At 40.5% G+C, this 17,372-nt stretch overlaps 1 protein-coding gene across 3 annotated transcripts in view; it reads left to right on the top strand.

The window, feature by feature from the left end:
* Window positions 1-15,304: 15,304 nt before the first annotated feature.
* The window catches only part of BCL2 (BCL2 apoptosis regulator), a 124,342-nt gene continuing 122,274 nt past the window's right edge, over window positions 15,305-17,372 (top strand). For 2 of the 3 annotated variants that reach the window (XM_025165700.2, XM_025165701.2), the window contains exons 1-2: window positions 15,460-16,049; window positions 16,283-17,153. In XM_025165700.2, coding sequence (XP_025021468.1) covers window positions 16,608-17,153 — 546 coding nt within the window. In that variant the 5' untranslated portion in view covers window positions 15,460-16,049; window positions 16,283-16,607. Of the gene's footprint in view, window positions 15,405-15,459; window positions 16,050-16,282; window positions 17,154-17,372 lie in introns of those variants that run through there. The other variant, XM_088130659.1, reaches the window with a different exon arrangement.

Below are 17,372 nucleotides of genomic sequence, written 5' to 3'. Positions count from 1 at the left end.
GGTGGAAAAGCAACTATGTTTTTTTAGAATGTTTTAATTGGAATTGTTGAAGTAGAACCTATTAACCTGGTTGCCACACTGACCTTGTGCAAGAGTTGGTGCAAGTAGCTGTAGTACCGCTGAAGTTGGTAAATAAAGCATTTGATTCAGCATTGAATTCTCAATTCAGTAAAAGAATTCAGAAATACTACAGTTTGAAGAAGGATGGCTCATTTGCACTTCTTAAGTGCACGATAAACTTGCTGAAACTGATGAGATTTTTGTGTGATCATTTATGGATGGATTAGCTTCTTCACTGTTGACATAAAGTCAGTTACTCTGTTTCGTCAACATTGACCAAAAAAAGTTTTGTTACAGTATTTTCAGACTCTCCCCTAAATAGTTCTAACAGGCTTTAATACTACTTAAAATTATGGCTCATGTTTGATGAAAATAGATTTAATAAAAAAGGAGAAAGTGGGTAATATACAATTGTATACTGTGAAAAATGTTATGCACTTTTAACGTCAGTGTTGAATATGGCTAAAATCCATCGCTGCTTAGCTTTTTGCCGTGCCAGAGATATACATTTTAACATTTTGTATTTTACTAAATAAAAAAAAACTACAATCCCCTGCACCTTTCTTCGAAACTGGTTCAACTTATTCTCCTGATCCTGCTGAGTAATTTTGTTTCTATTAATGGCTGTCATCGTAGTAAGGACTTAGAATACTTTCCTTATTTCTAATGAGATTTTAAAAATGGAGTTCTGTGAGGAAGGGAGGAGAGCTAGAGGGCTCCTGTCTCTCATGAATTGATGCTAGGAAGGAATTTATGGGTATTGTTCCCTGAGCTGAGCTGAACAGAGGGCGGTTGAAATGCATTAGATCCCAGTTTAGAATCCAAGTGCTATAAGTGATAAATGGCTGGGGAATTCTTCTGGATTGCTGACCAAAAGTAAACTGCTCGGACAGGTCCCACCTGGAGCAATGCAGTGCATGGTGATTAATTGACTTATGTGAGCTCTGGCCTATTGTCGTCATACTTTTCTCATTGCCAAACATGTCATATTAATCACAAGTCTTTTTTTAGAAGGTATTGAAACATTCCACTGCATAGCAGTTGGGATCAAAGCACCTTAAACCATTTTTCTTGCTGAAAGTCCACCCTTCAAATTATTTGATAGCCAGTAATTTAAGGGAGTTGAATTTTGGTAGGAAATAGTTTATATGATGGAATTGCTCCTTTCTCCAAGCTGTGATCCCAGTTAAGGTATCTTCCTCCTCCTCCCCTATTTTGCAGAGAAAAGAAAATGACACAGTCCTGCACCAGCTTTTAGTTTGCTTATAGTAGTGAAAAATTGGCAGATACAACTCATCATCCTCATGGCTTAGATGCACTGCCTTCTCTTAATTCTTTTTCTACAGTTAATGCTAAGATTTGAAGGGTGGTTGAATTATAAAATCACACCAGGGATCTCATATATAAGATGCCTTCGGGATTTTTATATATTCTGCCCTTCTTTAACTAAACATTTCATTGCTCATAAAAATAAAAGTGTTTATTTAGGAGATGGGAGGTCACATGTGTAGCACAAGTAGACCAAATTTGATGCTGAGTTTTGGCGGTTTAAAAACCTAGCCACACTTTGGCTAGGGTTAACACATTTGGACAGCAGAAATCCAGAAAACTGTTAGATAGCCCTAAGGTGATGAAGAAAATTCAGCTGTGCTGATTTTGCAGCCTAGATAGAATAACCTTTGTCCTGGCAGGCACTTTTTTGGATAATGTATATTTTTTTGGCAGAGGGATCAATACATTGTAAGAGAGCACTGAAGTAGACTACTAGTTGATTCAGTGTTCTGCCATAATCCATTCCCTGAACCTAACATGAGTTTTAAGTGACACGCATTCAGAGAAAAGAGCGGATCAGATTTTAGAACAGAGAGAAGCATATGTATTTGAAGAATGGCAAGCAAGATTAGGAGGCCAGGAGCCAGAGTAGAATCAATATAAAGCAAAGCAGAAAGGGGTCAATTTCTCTTGGTATTAATAAAATATATTGCAGCCCCTCTCTGACTTTGGCACATTCCTTCAAGATCTTTAAGAGATATGACAGGTAACAAAATATGTCACAACCTGGTCTATGTTATGTTGCCCATGATCAGAGGATGTCTGTGAAGACAGCTTGCCCTTAAGAAGAATTTACTGCTATAGTTTCAGCTAAATCAAGCTATATCCTCCATGAAACGCTATTCACCACTGATACCTACTGGATGGGGAGAGAAATGACTGTACAAATCATAGAGGAATTAAAAAATGGTTTCCAACATATTTTTACAAGTTAGTGTGCAAGAGAGAGGGAATAGGAGGCATGAGAAAGTCTGATTGGAATATACAGTTTAAAGCAATTTATGCAATAATGCATAATGATTTATGCAATAATGAAGTTTCTGTGGGAAGGGATGACTGACTTCTGAGCACAACATATAAAGATTGCAGTAGGAGAGGAATCATTCTATTGTTTGTTGCACCTGTAATCCTGAGTGTACAAATCCCATTTGAATGAGTTTCTGAGTGTGCGCAAAATGTAGGTTGAATATCCCAGATTAGGATTCTGAAAGGGATGCAGAAAGTGTGCTTGATTTATTTCTTGGTGAAAAATCATTTGTATTAGGGGAGTTTAAGCATTCTATACATCTCTGCTCAGAAATTAGTCCCAGTGAATTCAGTGGGACTCAATTCCAGATAAGTGTGAATCTTATTTGAACCATGTTAAATGAATGTCCAACCTCTTGAGCAGAATTTAAAATCCCTCTGATGTAGCCAAATTAGTTGAGTGGAAAAAAGGAAGACCAAAAAAAAAAAAAATCAAAATATTACATACACACAAAGCTTATCAAGGCAGCAGTCAAGAAGAAAGGAGATATGAGTACACCTGGAAGGTAATCTTTGCCCTGAGAAGGGTTAAAGAGTTGGAAAGAAGTCATTGAGGTCACTGAGTCCAACCCTCTACTGACTGCAGGAATACAAATTAAGTACTCACAGAAGATGCCTGTCTGGTATGTGTCTGTTGGGACATACCTAGCCTAAGTAAACCCACCTCTGGACAATTAGTTCTGCTGTTGACTGGCTCTTAGAGTATGTTACCAAGTTTTTTTGCTTGTTTTGTTTTTAAATATTTCAGTCAAAAACTGGTTTCCTGCATCTTGAATCTGTTATTCATGGAATAGAAGTGAGCTCCAAAACTACTTTATATAGAATCCTGATTCATCTAGGTCACTATTGTCTACAACTGGAACAATTGTGTCTTTCTGACCCCTGCCTGGCCTGGCCATGGATTAAGCCTTGGACATTTTCCATGTATCACTACCGGCCCTTCCCTCCAGTTTGGAAAGACTGTGAGGAGTAGCACTGGTTTCAGTGGAAAATGGGGAGGAATGGATACACATTTGGAGTACATAACTGATGAATTTTTCATCCGCTAATGTAATACCATTTTTGCGTGACTTTAATTTTATGCTGATAAATGGCCTTGGAACTCCCAACTGTGTTTCTGGTTGTACATTTGATATAAAATGTTTGACAGAGAGCAGGACTAACATTTCTGATCGTTTGGGTGACTGAACCAAGGCAGATTTGTAAAATTGCTGTTCTAGGTCTACTTCTTTTTCAGTGATGTAAAGCTGGATCCAGATAATATTTAATCTGTGATTACAATTGTCAAGGCTTGAATATATAAGGAAGCTTTCAAATCCTAAAAGAATACTTGATAGCTATACGGCAGTTTTACAACTGAAGAAAAACAAGTTGGTGTTTAGTCCAGATGATGTGCTTTCTGATTAACCAGTAGCATATCAAGGGCCTGCTAACCTGAGAAGGAATAATAGATAGAAAATTGATATATACATGAGTACTTGGCTTTCCTCAACTTTCTCATGCTTTTTGAATAAATTTGCAGCCCAGCCCTAGGCTCTGTTCTCTCTGTAATACACAGAAGACACCAGAATCTTCACAACTTGGTTTGGAATAAAGCCAATGTGGTATAATAAAGCTCACTCAGTAACCTTGCTCTAGTCATTGTTTTTCAGCCCATCCTACTCCAGAGGATAATTATTGTGATGATAATTGGAGGAAGGAATGTTATGCACACTCTTGAGTTCTTAGAAGAAAGCCAGATAAATCTAAGGTACAAATAAGTTTACAGTAGAAAAAAAAAAAAAGCTGTACAAAGAGGGAACAAAAGCTGTTGCTGCTACCTTTTGTTTTTGAGTAGACTCTCATATTCAATCATTACCTATGCCAAACTCTTGGCTGACTATTTTTCATTTTATGAAGTTACAAACAAAGTTTCCCAACAAAGTTTTTTCCCCCAAAAGGTTACACAGACACAGAATAGTTATTACTACTACTGTTCATTCAAAGCAAAGAACAGGCCTTTTTTTTACAGATTGGCCAGAATAAGGGCAACATGTTTCTGGTTCATGTCTTAGCTTATACAAAAGTTACAGACTAAGCTTGCATGCAAAAATGTAGGCATCTCTGATCAAATTATACATTACATGGAATCCCAAAGTGAACAGAAGCTGACATGACCTCCACATGGCACAATGTTAAACACCTCTTTCTGCAAATTTGAATACATACTTACTATTTATGTGCATATGCTTACAGGTTGAGAATTAGAAAACTGGATATGGCAGTATGCAAATGTTTGGACACCTCTTCGGACACTATTGCATAATACCTCCTTTTGCAGAAATAATAGCTTCTAAATGTTTCCAGTAGCCAGCTAAGAGTCTTCCTATTTTTGCTTTTGAATTTTTTCTCACCCTTCCTTGCAGAATTCTAGTTCAGGGCTCCAAGCATGCACTGCATGTTTGAGATTTCCCCACAGATTTTCAATAATATTCAAGTTTGGGTACTCTGAAGGCCATTCCAACGTTTAACTTTCCTGTAAATATTTCATGGTTTATCTTGAGGTATGTTTCAGAGTGTTGTCTTGCTGAAATACATAACTTCTTTCAATTTCTTTACTGACTCTGGGACATTAGCTAGCTCAAAGAAAATCTCTGCTGGAACTAATTGAAAACTAGTAAAATGTACAAAACAGAATACACACATCACTGCAAACTAAAAAGTTAATTGAAAAGTTTAGCTAATGCTGCAGTAGTTTTCCAGAGGTCCATAATACAGCTTGCTTACACAGCAATTATCTGCATGGAAGAGTTGTCATATGGATACCTTTTCTCCAACCTCATTGCAAATGTCATTGTGCCCCTTGATTCTGCTATCTTTAAAATAGGGCTTGAAGACCTGGCTTTGTCCTCAGTCCTTAGGTGAGATAAAGCCCTGCAAAGCAAAGGAGCAGCTTACTTGCAGGCTTGTCTCCAGGGGCTTCTGCCCATCCCACCAGATCTAACAGAGCAGACATGCTTCAAATCCCTTCTGTGAAATATTGTTACTTTGTGCATGCGTTCTGTGTCACAGTGCCTATGGAACAGCCTCTCCCCTGAGATCCAGATGGTCCCAACCTTGTTAGTCTTCTGCAAGGCTTTGAAGACCAAACTTTTTCTCAGATGCTGGGGCCACAATGTTAGTGGAGCCTGGTACGTGTGTTTTGCTTTTATCCTGTTAGATGGGTAGGAATCTCATTATTTTTAATTTGGTGTTGCCTTACAGCTTTATCATGGTGTTTTTATTTCTGTGTTTTGCAAGCTGCCAGAATTGCCTAGTTAAGATGGGCAGTTATGTAAAGCTGCTAAATAAATAAATAAATAAGTTGGTTCCCTGGATTTTATCTTCTTTTATATATTTTATTGTACTGTACATTTTTTTAACCTCTACATTGCCAAAAGTTTATTTATATTTCAAATTTAGTCACTGCCCATCTCACTCAAGAGCGACTCTGGATGATTTACAGTGATACAAAAATAAATATTAAAATACAGTAAAAAACCATGCTGAAAAAGTTGCTGTGAGGAAGGAAGGAGGGAGGGAAGAAGGCAGAAAGGACGAAGGCAGGCAGGCAGTCAGGTGGGCTAGTTTTGGAATGAAGTGCTTTGGACTAATGAAACAAAAAATGAACTATTCAGTCCCAACAACACAAGATACCTTTGGAGAAAAAAGGGTAAGCATGTGAGGAAGAGAGTACATTGCCAACAGGTAAACATGGTTTACTGTTGTGTGGCAGCCAGTGGAACAGGAAATATTGTGCTGGTAGAAGGAAGAATGGATTCAGCTACATATCAACATATCCTTCATGAACAGAATGTCCCAGTCAGTGAAGAAATCAACCTAACCTAGTGGGTGTATGGCTAGTCTTTGAATATCATCAGTTGCTGCAAATGAGAAATAATTAAAAGGAGCACATTCTGAAAAATGTCTCTGAAGAGGCTCTACTTCCCCATATAGGTACAGCTTAGTTTAATTAGAACATTAAAAGGATGCCTGTGAACACTGAAGAGTATTGAGCGGCTGAGACAGGGACCAGCTATCCGGAGATTCCCATTTGGAATCGGGGAATAGCGACAAGGGACGCGGAGGAATAGCATCCAGTAATCACGAAGCAGCGGGTCCTCTGGTTCATCAAGTGCCACAGCAGGGAGATCCACTCCAGTGTTGGGGCCTCAAGATGAAATACGGCAGGGACCCGAGTGAACTGGTGAGCTCTCTAACGCACATGAGAATCTGCATGCAGAGTTGCGGTCATTTGTTCCCGAATGATGCGCAGAGAGTGGCTTATGTGTCATATGCTCTGGAAGGTCAAGCAGCAGAACGGCTGGTGGAAGTGCATGAAGCCAGAGCCCCACAGCTGGCCAAATTTAACAAGTTTATGCGGGGTCTACACAGATATTTCAAGGATCCCTGTGCAGTTCTAAAAGCAAGGTCCACCATCGAAGACCTAAAGCAGGGCAATTGCTCAGTATTGGATTACGTGTTGGAGTTCAGGCGCCTCACGGGAAAACTTCGAGATTGGCCCAAACAATTTAAGGTGCGTTGTTTCCAGAAGGGGGTGAAACCTAGGCTGTGGGAGTTAGTGCTGGCCAGGGGTAATCCAAAGACGGTGGAGGAATGGTTCACCCATTCGGTGGTGGTGGAAGCCGATTGGATGGCCATGAGAAGACCCAGTGCCAGCATGCAGATACCCACAATCTCATCACGGCAATTAACCAAGAAGTTAAGTGGGAAACCGAAGGGGAGTGGTCCCAATCAACGGCCAGGAGGTCACACGTGCTTCAAATGCAGAGAAGAGGGGCATTTTGCTGCGAGTTGTCCTAAAACCCAAACTCCACGGTCAGCTACCAAAAGCAAACAACCTGCCAAATTTGCTAAGCCAGAAAAGAAAGGGACCATGGCATCAGGGGCGGAAGGCAAATTCCAAAGTTCATTGATGATTGAAAGTGAGTCTTCCAAGGATGGAAACTCCAGCCGATATGCGGCGTGAAGAGACGAAACCAGAGTCGGAGGAGGAAGAGGACGGGGTGAGTCCTATGACGGTGGGGGTAAAGTTGAGTGCCCTAAGAACCACCTGCAAAGCACATTTAACCACATTAATAGACTCTGGGTGCACCCATTGCTTAATTAATCCAGTCATTGTGAATGGACTTGGACTGAGGGTGCGGAGACTAAAGGCCCCTGTTCTGTTTACTCAATTGGACACGTCACCACCAGGAGGGGGTCCAGTAGAATTCTATACCAAAGAATTTGAAATGAGAATAGAGACTCACCGAGAGACTCTGAAGTGTCTGGTGGCCCTGAATGTGCGCTACCCTTTAATACTGGAATTATCTTGGTTGAGACAATGGAACCCAAAAGTGGACTGGGAATTGGGTAGCATGACTTTCCAAGATGGGAGTTATACTGTTCAAAAAGAGACTGAGGTTGGGGCTCCGACAGTGGCATTAGCGGCTTCAAGTGTAGGGGTGCCCAAGAAGGGCACGTCTGATTACAGCGGTCTGATTCTGGAGCAATATAGGGATTTGGAAGCTGTGTTTAGCAAGATGGAGTCAGAACAGCTACCCCCCCCCCCCACAGAGCAATGGACTGTGCCATTAGACTGAAACTGGGACAAAATTCCCTAAGCCTAAGATGTATTCTATGACTCCTAAGGAACTAGGGGCGTTGAGAGAATTCACTGATAAAAATCTGGAAAGGGGTTTTATACAACCCGCGAAGTCACCAATGGCGATGCCCGTCTTGTTTAGAGAAAAGAAGGATGGATCATTGAGACTGTGTAGAGACTATAGGGGGTTAAATGGCATTTGCAAGGAGAATAAATATCCTCTCCCTTTAATGAAAGACTTGTTAGCTCACTTGTCAGAGGGAAAGGTTTTTTCAAAGCTGGACTTGAGGGATGCCTACTTCCGGGTGCGGATTAGAGAGGGGGATGAATGGAAAACCACGTTCAGTTGCCCTCTGGGTTGTTTCCAATATTGGGTCATGCCATTCGGCTTATCGGGGGCACCGAGGGTATTTATGCAATCGTTAAATGAAGTGCTACATGAATTTCTGTACAGGGGGGTTTTGGTGTGTTTGGATGATATTCTGATTTATACCGAAACGATAGAAGAGTGTGTAGATTTGGTAAGGAAAGTGTTACAGAAACTGCTGAATGCCAAATTGTATGCAAAGCTCTCTAAATGTGAATTCCATAAAAGTCAAATTGACTATCTGGGGTATCACATTTCCCCTAACGGGATTGAAATGGACCCAGTTAAAGTGCGGGATGTAATTGGATGGGAGGTGCCAAAAATGCACAGGCAGTTACAAAGTTTCCTGGGATTTGCAAATTTTTACCACCAATTCATCCCTAACTTTGCTCAGGTGGCCCTGCCACTAACCGACTTGTTAAAAACAAAAAGGAAAGATAAAGCAAAAGCACAGAAGCCGGGCTCCCTTACTATGGTTAACATCATCCTCTCCTGTTTTCTATGTTTTTTATATTTTTTAATGATTGTTTTATATGTATTTATTGGTTCTTTTTAATCGAGTGTTGTATGCCACCCGGAGTCACTCTCTTGTGAGATCCGTGGCTATACAAATATGATCAATCAATCAATCAACACAATTTTGGTTCTAGGATTCAGCAACTAGCCATTCAAACTGCTGTGACTGGAAAGATGTTCAGATTGTTCAAGTTCTTCCATTTTTGTACATTACTCAAATGCTATTTTTAAATCTTTGATAACTTATATATAATTGAAACTTAAGTAGTGTATTTACTGCAAATTTTTCCAAAAAAGTTACATCTGTTACAGCACGCTTTCAAAATCAAACTAGAGGAAGGTATAGAGTGGTTTGCTGCAATGTTCTTAGGCTTATCTTCAATATTTTATTCATGTCTTGAGTGCTGAAATTATGAGAATCCTTACCAGATTTGCAGTTAACACAAAAATGGGCAAGATGGGTGCTATACCCTAAAAGATAGGATCAAATCTTAAATGACTGAATGGTATAGAGTGGTTTGCTGCAATGTTCAAAAAGCCTGCTGAGATGAAGATAAATTTAACCTTCTTTCCAAAACAGTTTTGCTCTGTTTTGTTTGCTCTTTTTCTCTTTTTTCCCTATTCATTCTCTTCTGCTTGAGAAGGCAATAATATTTTGGTTAATAACATTTTGGTTTGTAAAAATAATCAACTTTTCGAAATTATTTTGGACATAAAGAATGCCAAGAGTACTGCAAGAGAGACATATGTACAATAGCAAATTACTTCTGTTGCTATAGAGCAGTGTTTCTCAACCTTGGCAACTTTAAGATGAGTGGACTTCTGGGAGTTGAAGTCCATTCATCTTAAAGTTGCCAAGGTTGAGAAACACTGCTATAGAGCCTTTCTATGTGCGGAAGAGGTAACATATGGTGACTTGAAGAGGGGTTCAGTAAAGCTAGGCAGTAACAGAAGATAAAGCTGAATGACAGAATGAACACAACATCTTATCTAGGCACATGCAGCAGATAACAGAAAATCTGTTCTTCAGAGTGAAGGTTGATTAGATCAGCATGCCTTCTGAACCATCAGCCTCTGTTTGCCTAAGTGGATTAAACTTCAGATATAGAAGAGAGAGCTTTTAGTCATTTCTCCTTTTCTGACTACCCTAAGGATTTATAACAAGTACAGACAAAGAAATGAATCAATGGAGAATAGGAAAACTCAGCTATGTTAACTGACATTGTCTTATTTCAGTGGAATTAGGACAATTCCACTGAATTGTCATCTGGCAAAAAGCATCTGGCAGAAATGAAAGCAGCTGCATTTCTCTGAAGATATTTCCTTTGCCTCTGGGAAAATCTAAAAATTAATTCACAGTGGCACAGCTAAAATTTTTAGATCTGGGAATTAATGATTTCACACATACCCATTAGATATCTTTAGGTTGTATTTGAGAATAAGTATGATTTTGTGCAGGAAATATATTTCAAAAGTAAAAAATAGGAAAGAGAATTGATCTGTAGACTTAAAAAAATGATCTTGCATATAATATTAGTACAATAGGTATCAGGATATCTTGTCAGACCCTATATTGATCAGAACTAGGACATTAAATGTATTATTCATAAGCAATATTCAAATAACCTAATACATAAAAATACATGAAGTACATAAAACACATAAGAAAATAAAATAAAATATAATTTATCTGAACTGGAATACATAATATATAAAGCAATAGGGAGACATGCTATGGAAAGATGAATTCCAACCAAGCTCTTTGAAAAGTATCACCAATAAGAATATTAACCAGATGTGTTCAATGTTTCAAACAAAATTATAGATAAAAATCCACATGTTTACACATTTATTCTGCCTTCAGGTTTGCATCAAATATCACTACTTGCTTTGGATTTAATGATAGTTGTAATACGTACCACATTGCCCAAGAGAACAATAAAAAGTTAATGTTATACACCAGTAATGAAGAAAAATATGTTAAAGGCCACTCCTCTTCAAGATAATCACATATACCCTTTTCAGTAGTTAATTCTTATAATATTTAGATTGGCAAAATATTTAGCTGTAATGAGTGAACAAAAAAGGAGTCTTGCTTTAAATTATCTGGCATTTTAAGAGAAAGGATAAAAATATTAAACTTTTTTCATTTTCTATTATTCTCATACTTGCTACATATTAATAAAGACTGAAGTTGAACTGGAAGCCTTTTGTATTATATTGGACCTTGGAGAAAAATTTCAGGAATGTGGAGACTTCAGTTTTCCTCTGGGTTCTACTGTACTAGGCTCATGTTCCAGAATGACTGGAACCCTGATCTTAGGCGTTAAGCACAAACATGTGTCCTAATTTACAAAGGACATTCCTTTATTTAAAAGTATCTTCTACGTCTATGTTTTTCAATTAGTAGAGAAACAGAAGAGAGTAGAAAAAGTAGGCTAGCAGTCTACGGTTGAGTGGAGTAAGGCAAAGGTAACCAAGCATCTTGGTAGCACATTTCAAAAAGCCTGGGATAACAAGCTTCAGTTTAGGAGCTAAAATAATATAAAACAAAATATGTTATCTTTACGGTGACCATATTTTCTCTGAAAAAAATAAAGGACAAACCTGAAAAAGGGGAAAATCTGAAAGAGGTTCATAAGGATACAAAAAAATTGTTTATTCTTATAACTTTGCTTTACAAAGGAAAATTCAAGAGCAAAACCAAGAAAAACTTTGCAAAAATGCATATTCTAATAAAAATATCTAAAATCAACAGTATATGTAAATTTATTTTAAAAAGACACTTCAATTTCCATATCCTTCACATGAATAAATGAATATGAAAGACTGTGCATTAAGTGGTACCATTTGTATGGTGAGAGTTAAATGACCAAAATAAAGGACAAAAGTGAGTTTTTGAAAAATAAATAAAGGGCATATGGTCACTTAGTTATCTTTCATTATTTGGTTATAATTTTTGGCTTAAGTTTAGAAAAGGATTAATTCTACATTGGCAGACGTTGCTTCACCTGGTTAGTTCTCACTCCTTATTTTATAGCAGCATTATCAACTGTATTGTTGCATTTTCTACATCCTAAAAACATACCATAACTGATAAATAACAAAATACCTGTGTGCATACATAGTTCCTTACTTGAAAAGGCAGGCCTTCTGTTTCCCTATTATTGGGACCCAGATTCTTGTTAACTGGTGCAATTTAAGACACGGAGGGCTGAGAACCACTGCGCTACTTGAAGAACTGCCCTGTTCAAATCCATACAGAAGAGCACTTGTTCATTTAGAGATTAACAAATGGATAGCAGCAGGTAGAGCACGCTTCCTGATCCTATTCTTCTGCGCTGTGAGAGCAATTTCACTTTTATTAAAAAAATTTAAACTTGCATATATGCATATTCAGTAGCATAAGCTGCTTTCATGCAAATCAGTGTTCTTTTTTATTATGCATTTCATCTTTTGGGATGACATGTAACTGACTAGTTTAGATGCAATTCAACCAGAGGTGTCTGCAGCAAGCACTAATGAAGAAAGCAGCATTGTGTGATTGCAAGGCAAACTCTACCCTTTTGTGTATGTGTCATGTCACATGATGACAGGGGCAGAACTTGCATCATGACACTGCAGACTTGCTTTTGTTATTCGGATGAAAGCTTTCAGTCCTGCAGCCACCTCTGAATGCACCATTTTTGTGGTGATTCCCTAATTGGAAAATAAAGTGTAAAAAGTGTAAAGATATGAATGGCCACTAGGTGGTAACATAAAATAAGACAGTAATTTTCTAACTGTGAACTTATCTAAAGGTTGGGATAAGGAGGGCATGATTTCAAAATTCAACAAATGTATAATGAAAGATTTATTTTATTGTTCACTCATTCTTACAATAAAGAACTAAAAATAGCCCAGCCAGTTTGGGCGAATGATTCAGTATCTATTTTATTCAAACCCATTAAAACCTTGTAAATGTTTCTAAGGAGGACAGGAAACAAGAAATGGAAAGTTTCTGTAAGATTTTCCCATTAGCTGTAGCATGCTTTAATTGCCTTTCCACTTTTATTTATGCCAAATTAGAACATGCAGAGTATGATGATGATTTCCATTAGTCCTAGAGGCTAATTGTTTACATTTTCTCAACAGTGTTTAAGAAATTACCTTTTACAATCTACGGATCTGAATTTTTCAGTTTCAAAAGAGTTTGCCAATTAATCTTCCTTCCACTGTTTATAGTGGTGCTGAAAAGTTTGTGAACCCCTTTGAATTTTCAATATTTCTGCATAAATATGACCTAAAATGTGATCTGTTCTCCACATAAATCCTAAAACTAGATAAAACCCAATTAAACAAATGAGTCAAGAACATCATACTTGTTCATTGACTCGTTGAAGAAAATGATCCAAAACTGCATATTGGGGTGTGGCAAAAGTATGTGAACCTTTGCTTTCGGTAACTGGTGTGCCCCCCGTGGGCAGCAATAACTGCAACTAAATGTTTCTAATAACCATTGATCAATCCTGCACACTGGAGGAATTGTAACCAATTGTAGGAATTATGGGGTTGTCGATCCAGAGTGCAGCGACCCAGGGGCTCATTGGCCAGCCATAGCTTCAGAGATATTTTCTAGGATACTTTCTCCATGAAGGACCAATTTGCATCTATGGACTGAGCAAAGTCTGTGATACCACAGATCTCAGGGGCAGGCAGGTATTCATATTACCCTTTTTTCCTTTGATGGTGAATCCTGAAAATTCCAAAACCTGTTTGTAACACTTAGTTGGCCTAATATACAGATAAACCATTCTTCTTTTCTAATCAAAGTGCCAGAAAAGCAGAATAGTTTATCTGTATATTAGGCCAACTAAGTGTTATAAACTGGGAGAGCTATTAATATTTAGATAAACGTTTGACACCCTAAATTATAAGAGGTTTTGCACAGTGTTAACTTCCAGATAATTGACTAATAATGTGTAGCAGCATCCTCAACACTGTGAAGTGCGGGGGCGGGGGGCAGGAGAATTGAGCAGCCATAAGAACTGGGGTTTAACAACGGCCTCTGTTGCATTTAGCACTGGAGAGCGCTCTCTAAGAGCAGGGCTGTAAGGTGCATATATTATCCTAAAGCACAAAATTCTTAAGGTGAGAGCCAGAACAGAACCGGAGTGCTTGGCTGGCCCTTTCCGCCAGATGAAGACTGCGCAGCCTTCCCCACCCCCGCCACACACTTACACACGAGCGTCTTTCAATAGCAACTTCAGGAAAAGGCGGGAATAAACTCTCTTCTGAGCAAGGAGATTCAGGGACAGGGCTGGCGATGGCATTCGAGCTGGACGCCAGGTGGCACCCTGTTCATACGAAGGTTTTTTTTAATTTTCGAGCACGCGGGTTCGGAAGAATGGCGACCTTTCCGCACCCCCGATCTGATGTTCTTGGGGTACTTGTGGAGGGGGACCCCAGCGGAACGGGAGGTCGGTTCTACCTGGCAGGGAGGTGCCTGCGCGGAACGATTTACGAACTACGAAGGGCAGAGACGCGCCCACTGGCTTTCCAGACGCAGCTACGTTTGCGCCGGAGGCTCACCGTCGCTGTTTGATGGAGAGGGGCCCTCCCTGAACTTCCTGACTAAAGAAAACTGAACGCGCATATTCTTGGCAGCTGGGACGTCACACAGCACACTTCCTCAGCTGTATTATCCCCCCGCCCCCCCGTTTAGAGTCCAACAGTTTTACAAAGCTGGAGACGGGCTGCAGTTGTCGCTCACGTAGGAAGCCACTGGGTGGTCTCGGACAAGTGGGTCCCCTCCTCTTTCTCCGCCTCAGTTTCGGATCTAAGCGTCTTTGACCCGCCAGAGCGGTTGCCCGGTCAGGACAACTCTGGAAGGCGCTTTTGAATGCTATTGCTTCTTCCTGCCCCCTCCCCCCCCCGCATTCCCCGCGCTCCCAGGGCGTTTTCCCCCTGAAACAATCCAGGACCGCTTCCAAGTCGATCCCTCCAAACAATAAAAATGAATGAAAAGCAGCCAAGGGGAACGTGCTGCCTTACCCCCAGCTCAACCTCCCCACCACCGTGGACCACCCACCCGCACCCCGCGAGGGCATCGGAGCCCGAAATCCTCGCGGAGGACAATTCCAGGCGGGGGAAGGCAGCCCAAACGAAGAGCCACGGAAGCTTCGCCCGGGGCGGCAGCGGCGACCGAGGCGCGAGTTTGCGCCCTCCCTCTGCGTCTTTCCCCCCCTTTTCTTGAATGGAGAGTGAGGTGGGGCTAAAAGGAGGCTGCCCCATTTGCCGAGCCCGAAGCGCCAGGAGCTCCCCTCCTCTGTCTCCTCCCCCCGTGTGCGGCCGCATTGACTATGCCTTCCCCCGCCGCCGAGACCTCCCCATCGGCAGCTGGAGCCTCCGCGCCGAAGGCAGCACATCCAATCTGGAGCCGACGCTGGAGAAGGAGGAGGCGCCTCGTGACTAGGAAGCTTTGCGAGGCTGCCCGGGGTACCAAGGGCGCTGGGGAGGGAGGGTGGGGGGAGGGAGGGATAATTAGGATCAATTAATACTTCAGACACGTCCCACCTTCCCTTTGCTTTTTGCCTTGTAGTTATCTGGCTTCTTCCCAATTATGGATGTGGGTCTGTCTGTCTGTCCCCTGGAGTTAAGCAGCGAAGCGGGTGGGGGGGTGTAATTTCAGAGGAAGATGGTGATTGGTGATGATGATGCGGGGTATTGAGTTCAAGATCCGTGTCTGAATGAAACTACGTTCGTTGTGAAATCTATGGCACTGGAGCACCGTACTAATTCAAGAGCCTAATACTGAAAGATGCATTTCTTTGATGCTTTTCAGAATTGGTTTTTTCCCCCTTCTACCTCTGTTTTGGCTTGGTCTCTTTTCTGAAGTTCAGAACCGGGATCTGTGAGCTCTGACATATCTTTGGAAATGTCATCCAAACAGGAACCCAAGAAATATTTTTGGAAATCAAACTAATTCAACAGGATCTGAAGGCCTCTTTTGCGTCTTTCTTTTTCTTTTTTACAATCATCAAAAAAACCACCTTGCATTTAATATTTTAAGGGACCTGTGAAGTTTGTTTGTTTGTTTTTCCCTGTAAGGACATTTGAGAGGAGAGAACATTTCTAATTCAAGTAAGTATTTTCTACAGGGAATTTACTTCATGTAACTTTTCTTTATGTAAAAAAAAAAAGAGTTTTTGTTGAACGTGCTTTACATGAATTTGCATTGGAAGCTGCTCTACTCTGTAAATCATTTTGAGGGGGGGGATACAGCACCTTCTTCCCTATTCTAGACCAGCATCTAGAAGGGAAAAAAATGCACCTGATTTTGAAAAAGAGTATTTGATTTTCTTTCTTTTTTTTAGATGTATTTCAACCCAAAGGAAGGAAGGATTCTGAAATTTAATTTTATAATAAATATTACATGTGGAGTACAATATTGGCTTCATCTTAAATCTGGTCTCCATCCTCTATCATATACGAAGGAAGAGACGCTGGGAAGACAGAAATACATTTGAGATCTAAGGACTCCCCCACACCTCCACCAATGGAACTACACACAGTAAAGCAACTGGATTCTATATAACACTGGCACTTACTATTATTGGCTGCTTTAATTTTTGGGTGGGGAGGGGGACATTTTGTCTTCTGCTTTCTTTTTATCCCCCTCCCAGCACTCTGTTGTAGAGGATGGCTCATCCTGGGATAAGAGATTACAGTAACCAGGAGATAGTGCTGAGGTACATCCATTACAAGCTGTCACAGAAAGGATATGACTGGGTTGCCAGCGGAGACAGAGAAAACGTTTCTTCTGCTGCTGGGACCTTTCCTGCCCTTGCTGGGCTGGTGTCTCTGCCTTCTGAGCTGCCTGGCTCTGCTGCTGTTAGTAACTTGGCTGCCACTGAACTACATCCTGTACCCCAGGTTGTTCACTCCACATTGTGCCAAGCTGGTGATGAGTTTTCCCGGAGGTATCGGAGGGACTTTGCCCAGATGTCTGGCCAACTGCACTTGACCCCAGTCACTGCCAGAAGTCATTTCATGGCCGTTGTGGAAGAGCTGTTCCGAGATGGAGTAAATTGGGGAAGGATTGTGGCATTCTTTGAATTTGGTGGCATGCTGTGTGTGGAAAGTGTCAGTCGGGAGATGTCACCTCTTGTGGACAGTATTGCTGAATGGATGACTGAGTACATGAACAGGCACCTGCACGATTGGATCCAGGACAATGGAGGCTGGGTATGTGGCTGTTGTGTTCTTTGGCTGTGTTTCCTTTTCAAAATATAGTAATCTCACTAGTTCAGGTTCACTTCACTGACATATTTGCAGTGGAATCAAGTGTGGCTTGCATGACTAGTATTTTCTGTGTGGGTATTAATCTATGTATAATGATTTCAAGCAATCCCATTCTTGTGGACCAAATGGAATAGCCTGTTACCATTGATTAGTTACTGAGGT

Source organism: Python bivittatus, unplaced genomic scaffold, assembly GCF_059951505.1.
Source record: "Python bivittatus isolate LINGU-HERP-01145 unplaced genomic scaffold, Pbiv_v1 ctg000840_np1212, whole genome shotgun sequence".
NCBI classification, from domain to species: Eukaryota; Metazoa; Chordata; class Lepidosauria; order Squamata; family Pythonidae; genus Python; species Python bivittatus.
The sequence above is the reverse complement of the archived record's forward strand: the minus strand, read 5'-3'. Positions and strand labels throughout refer to the sequence as shown.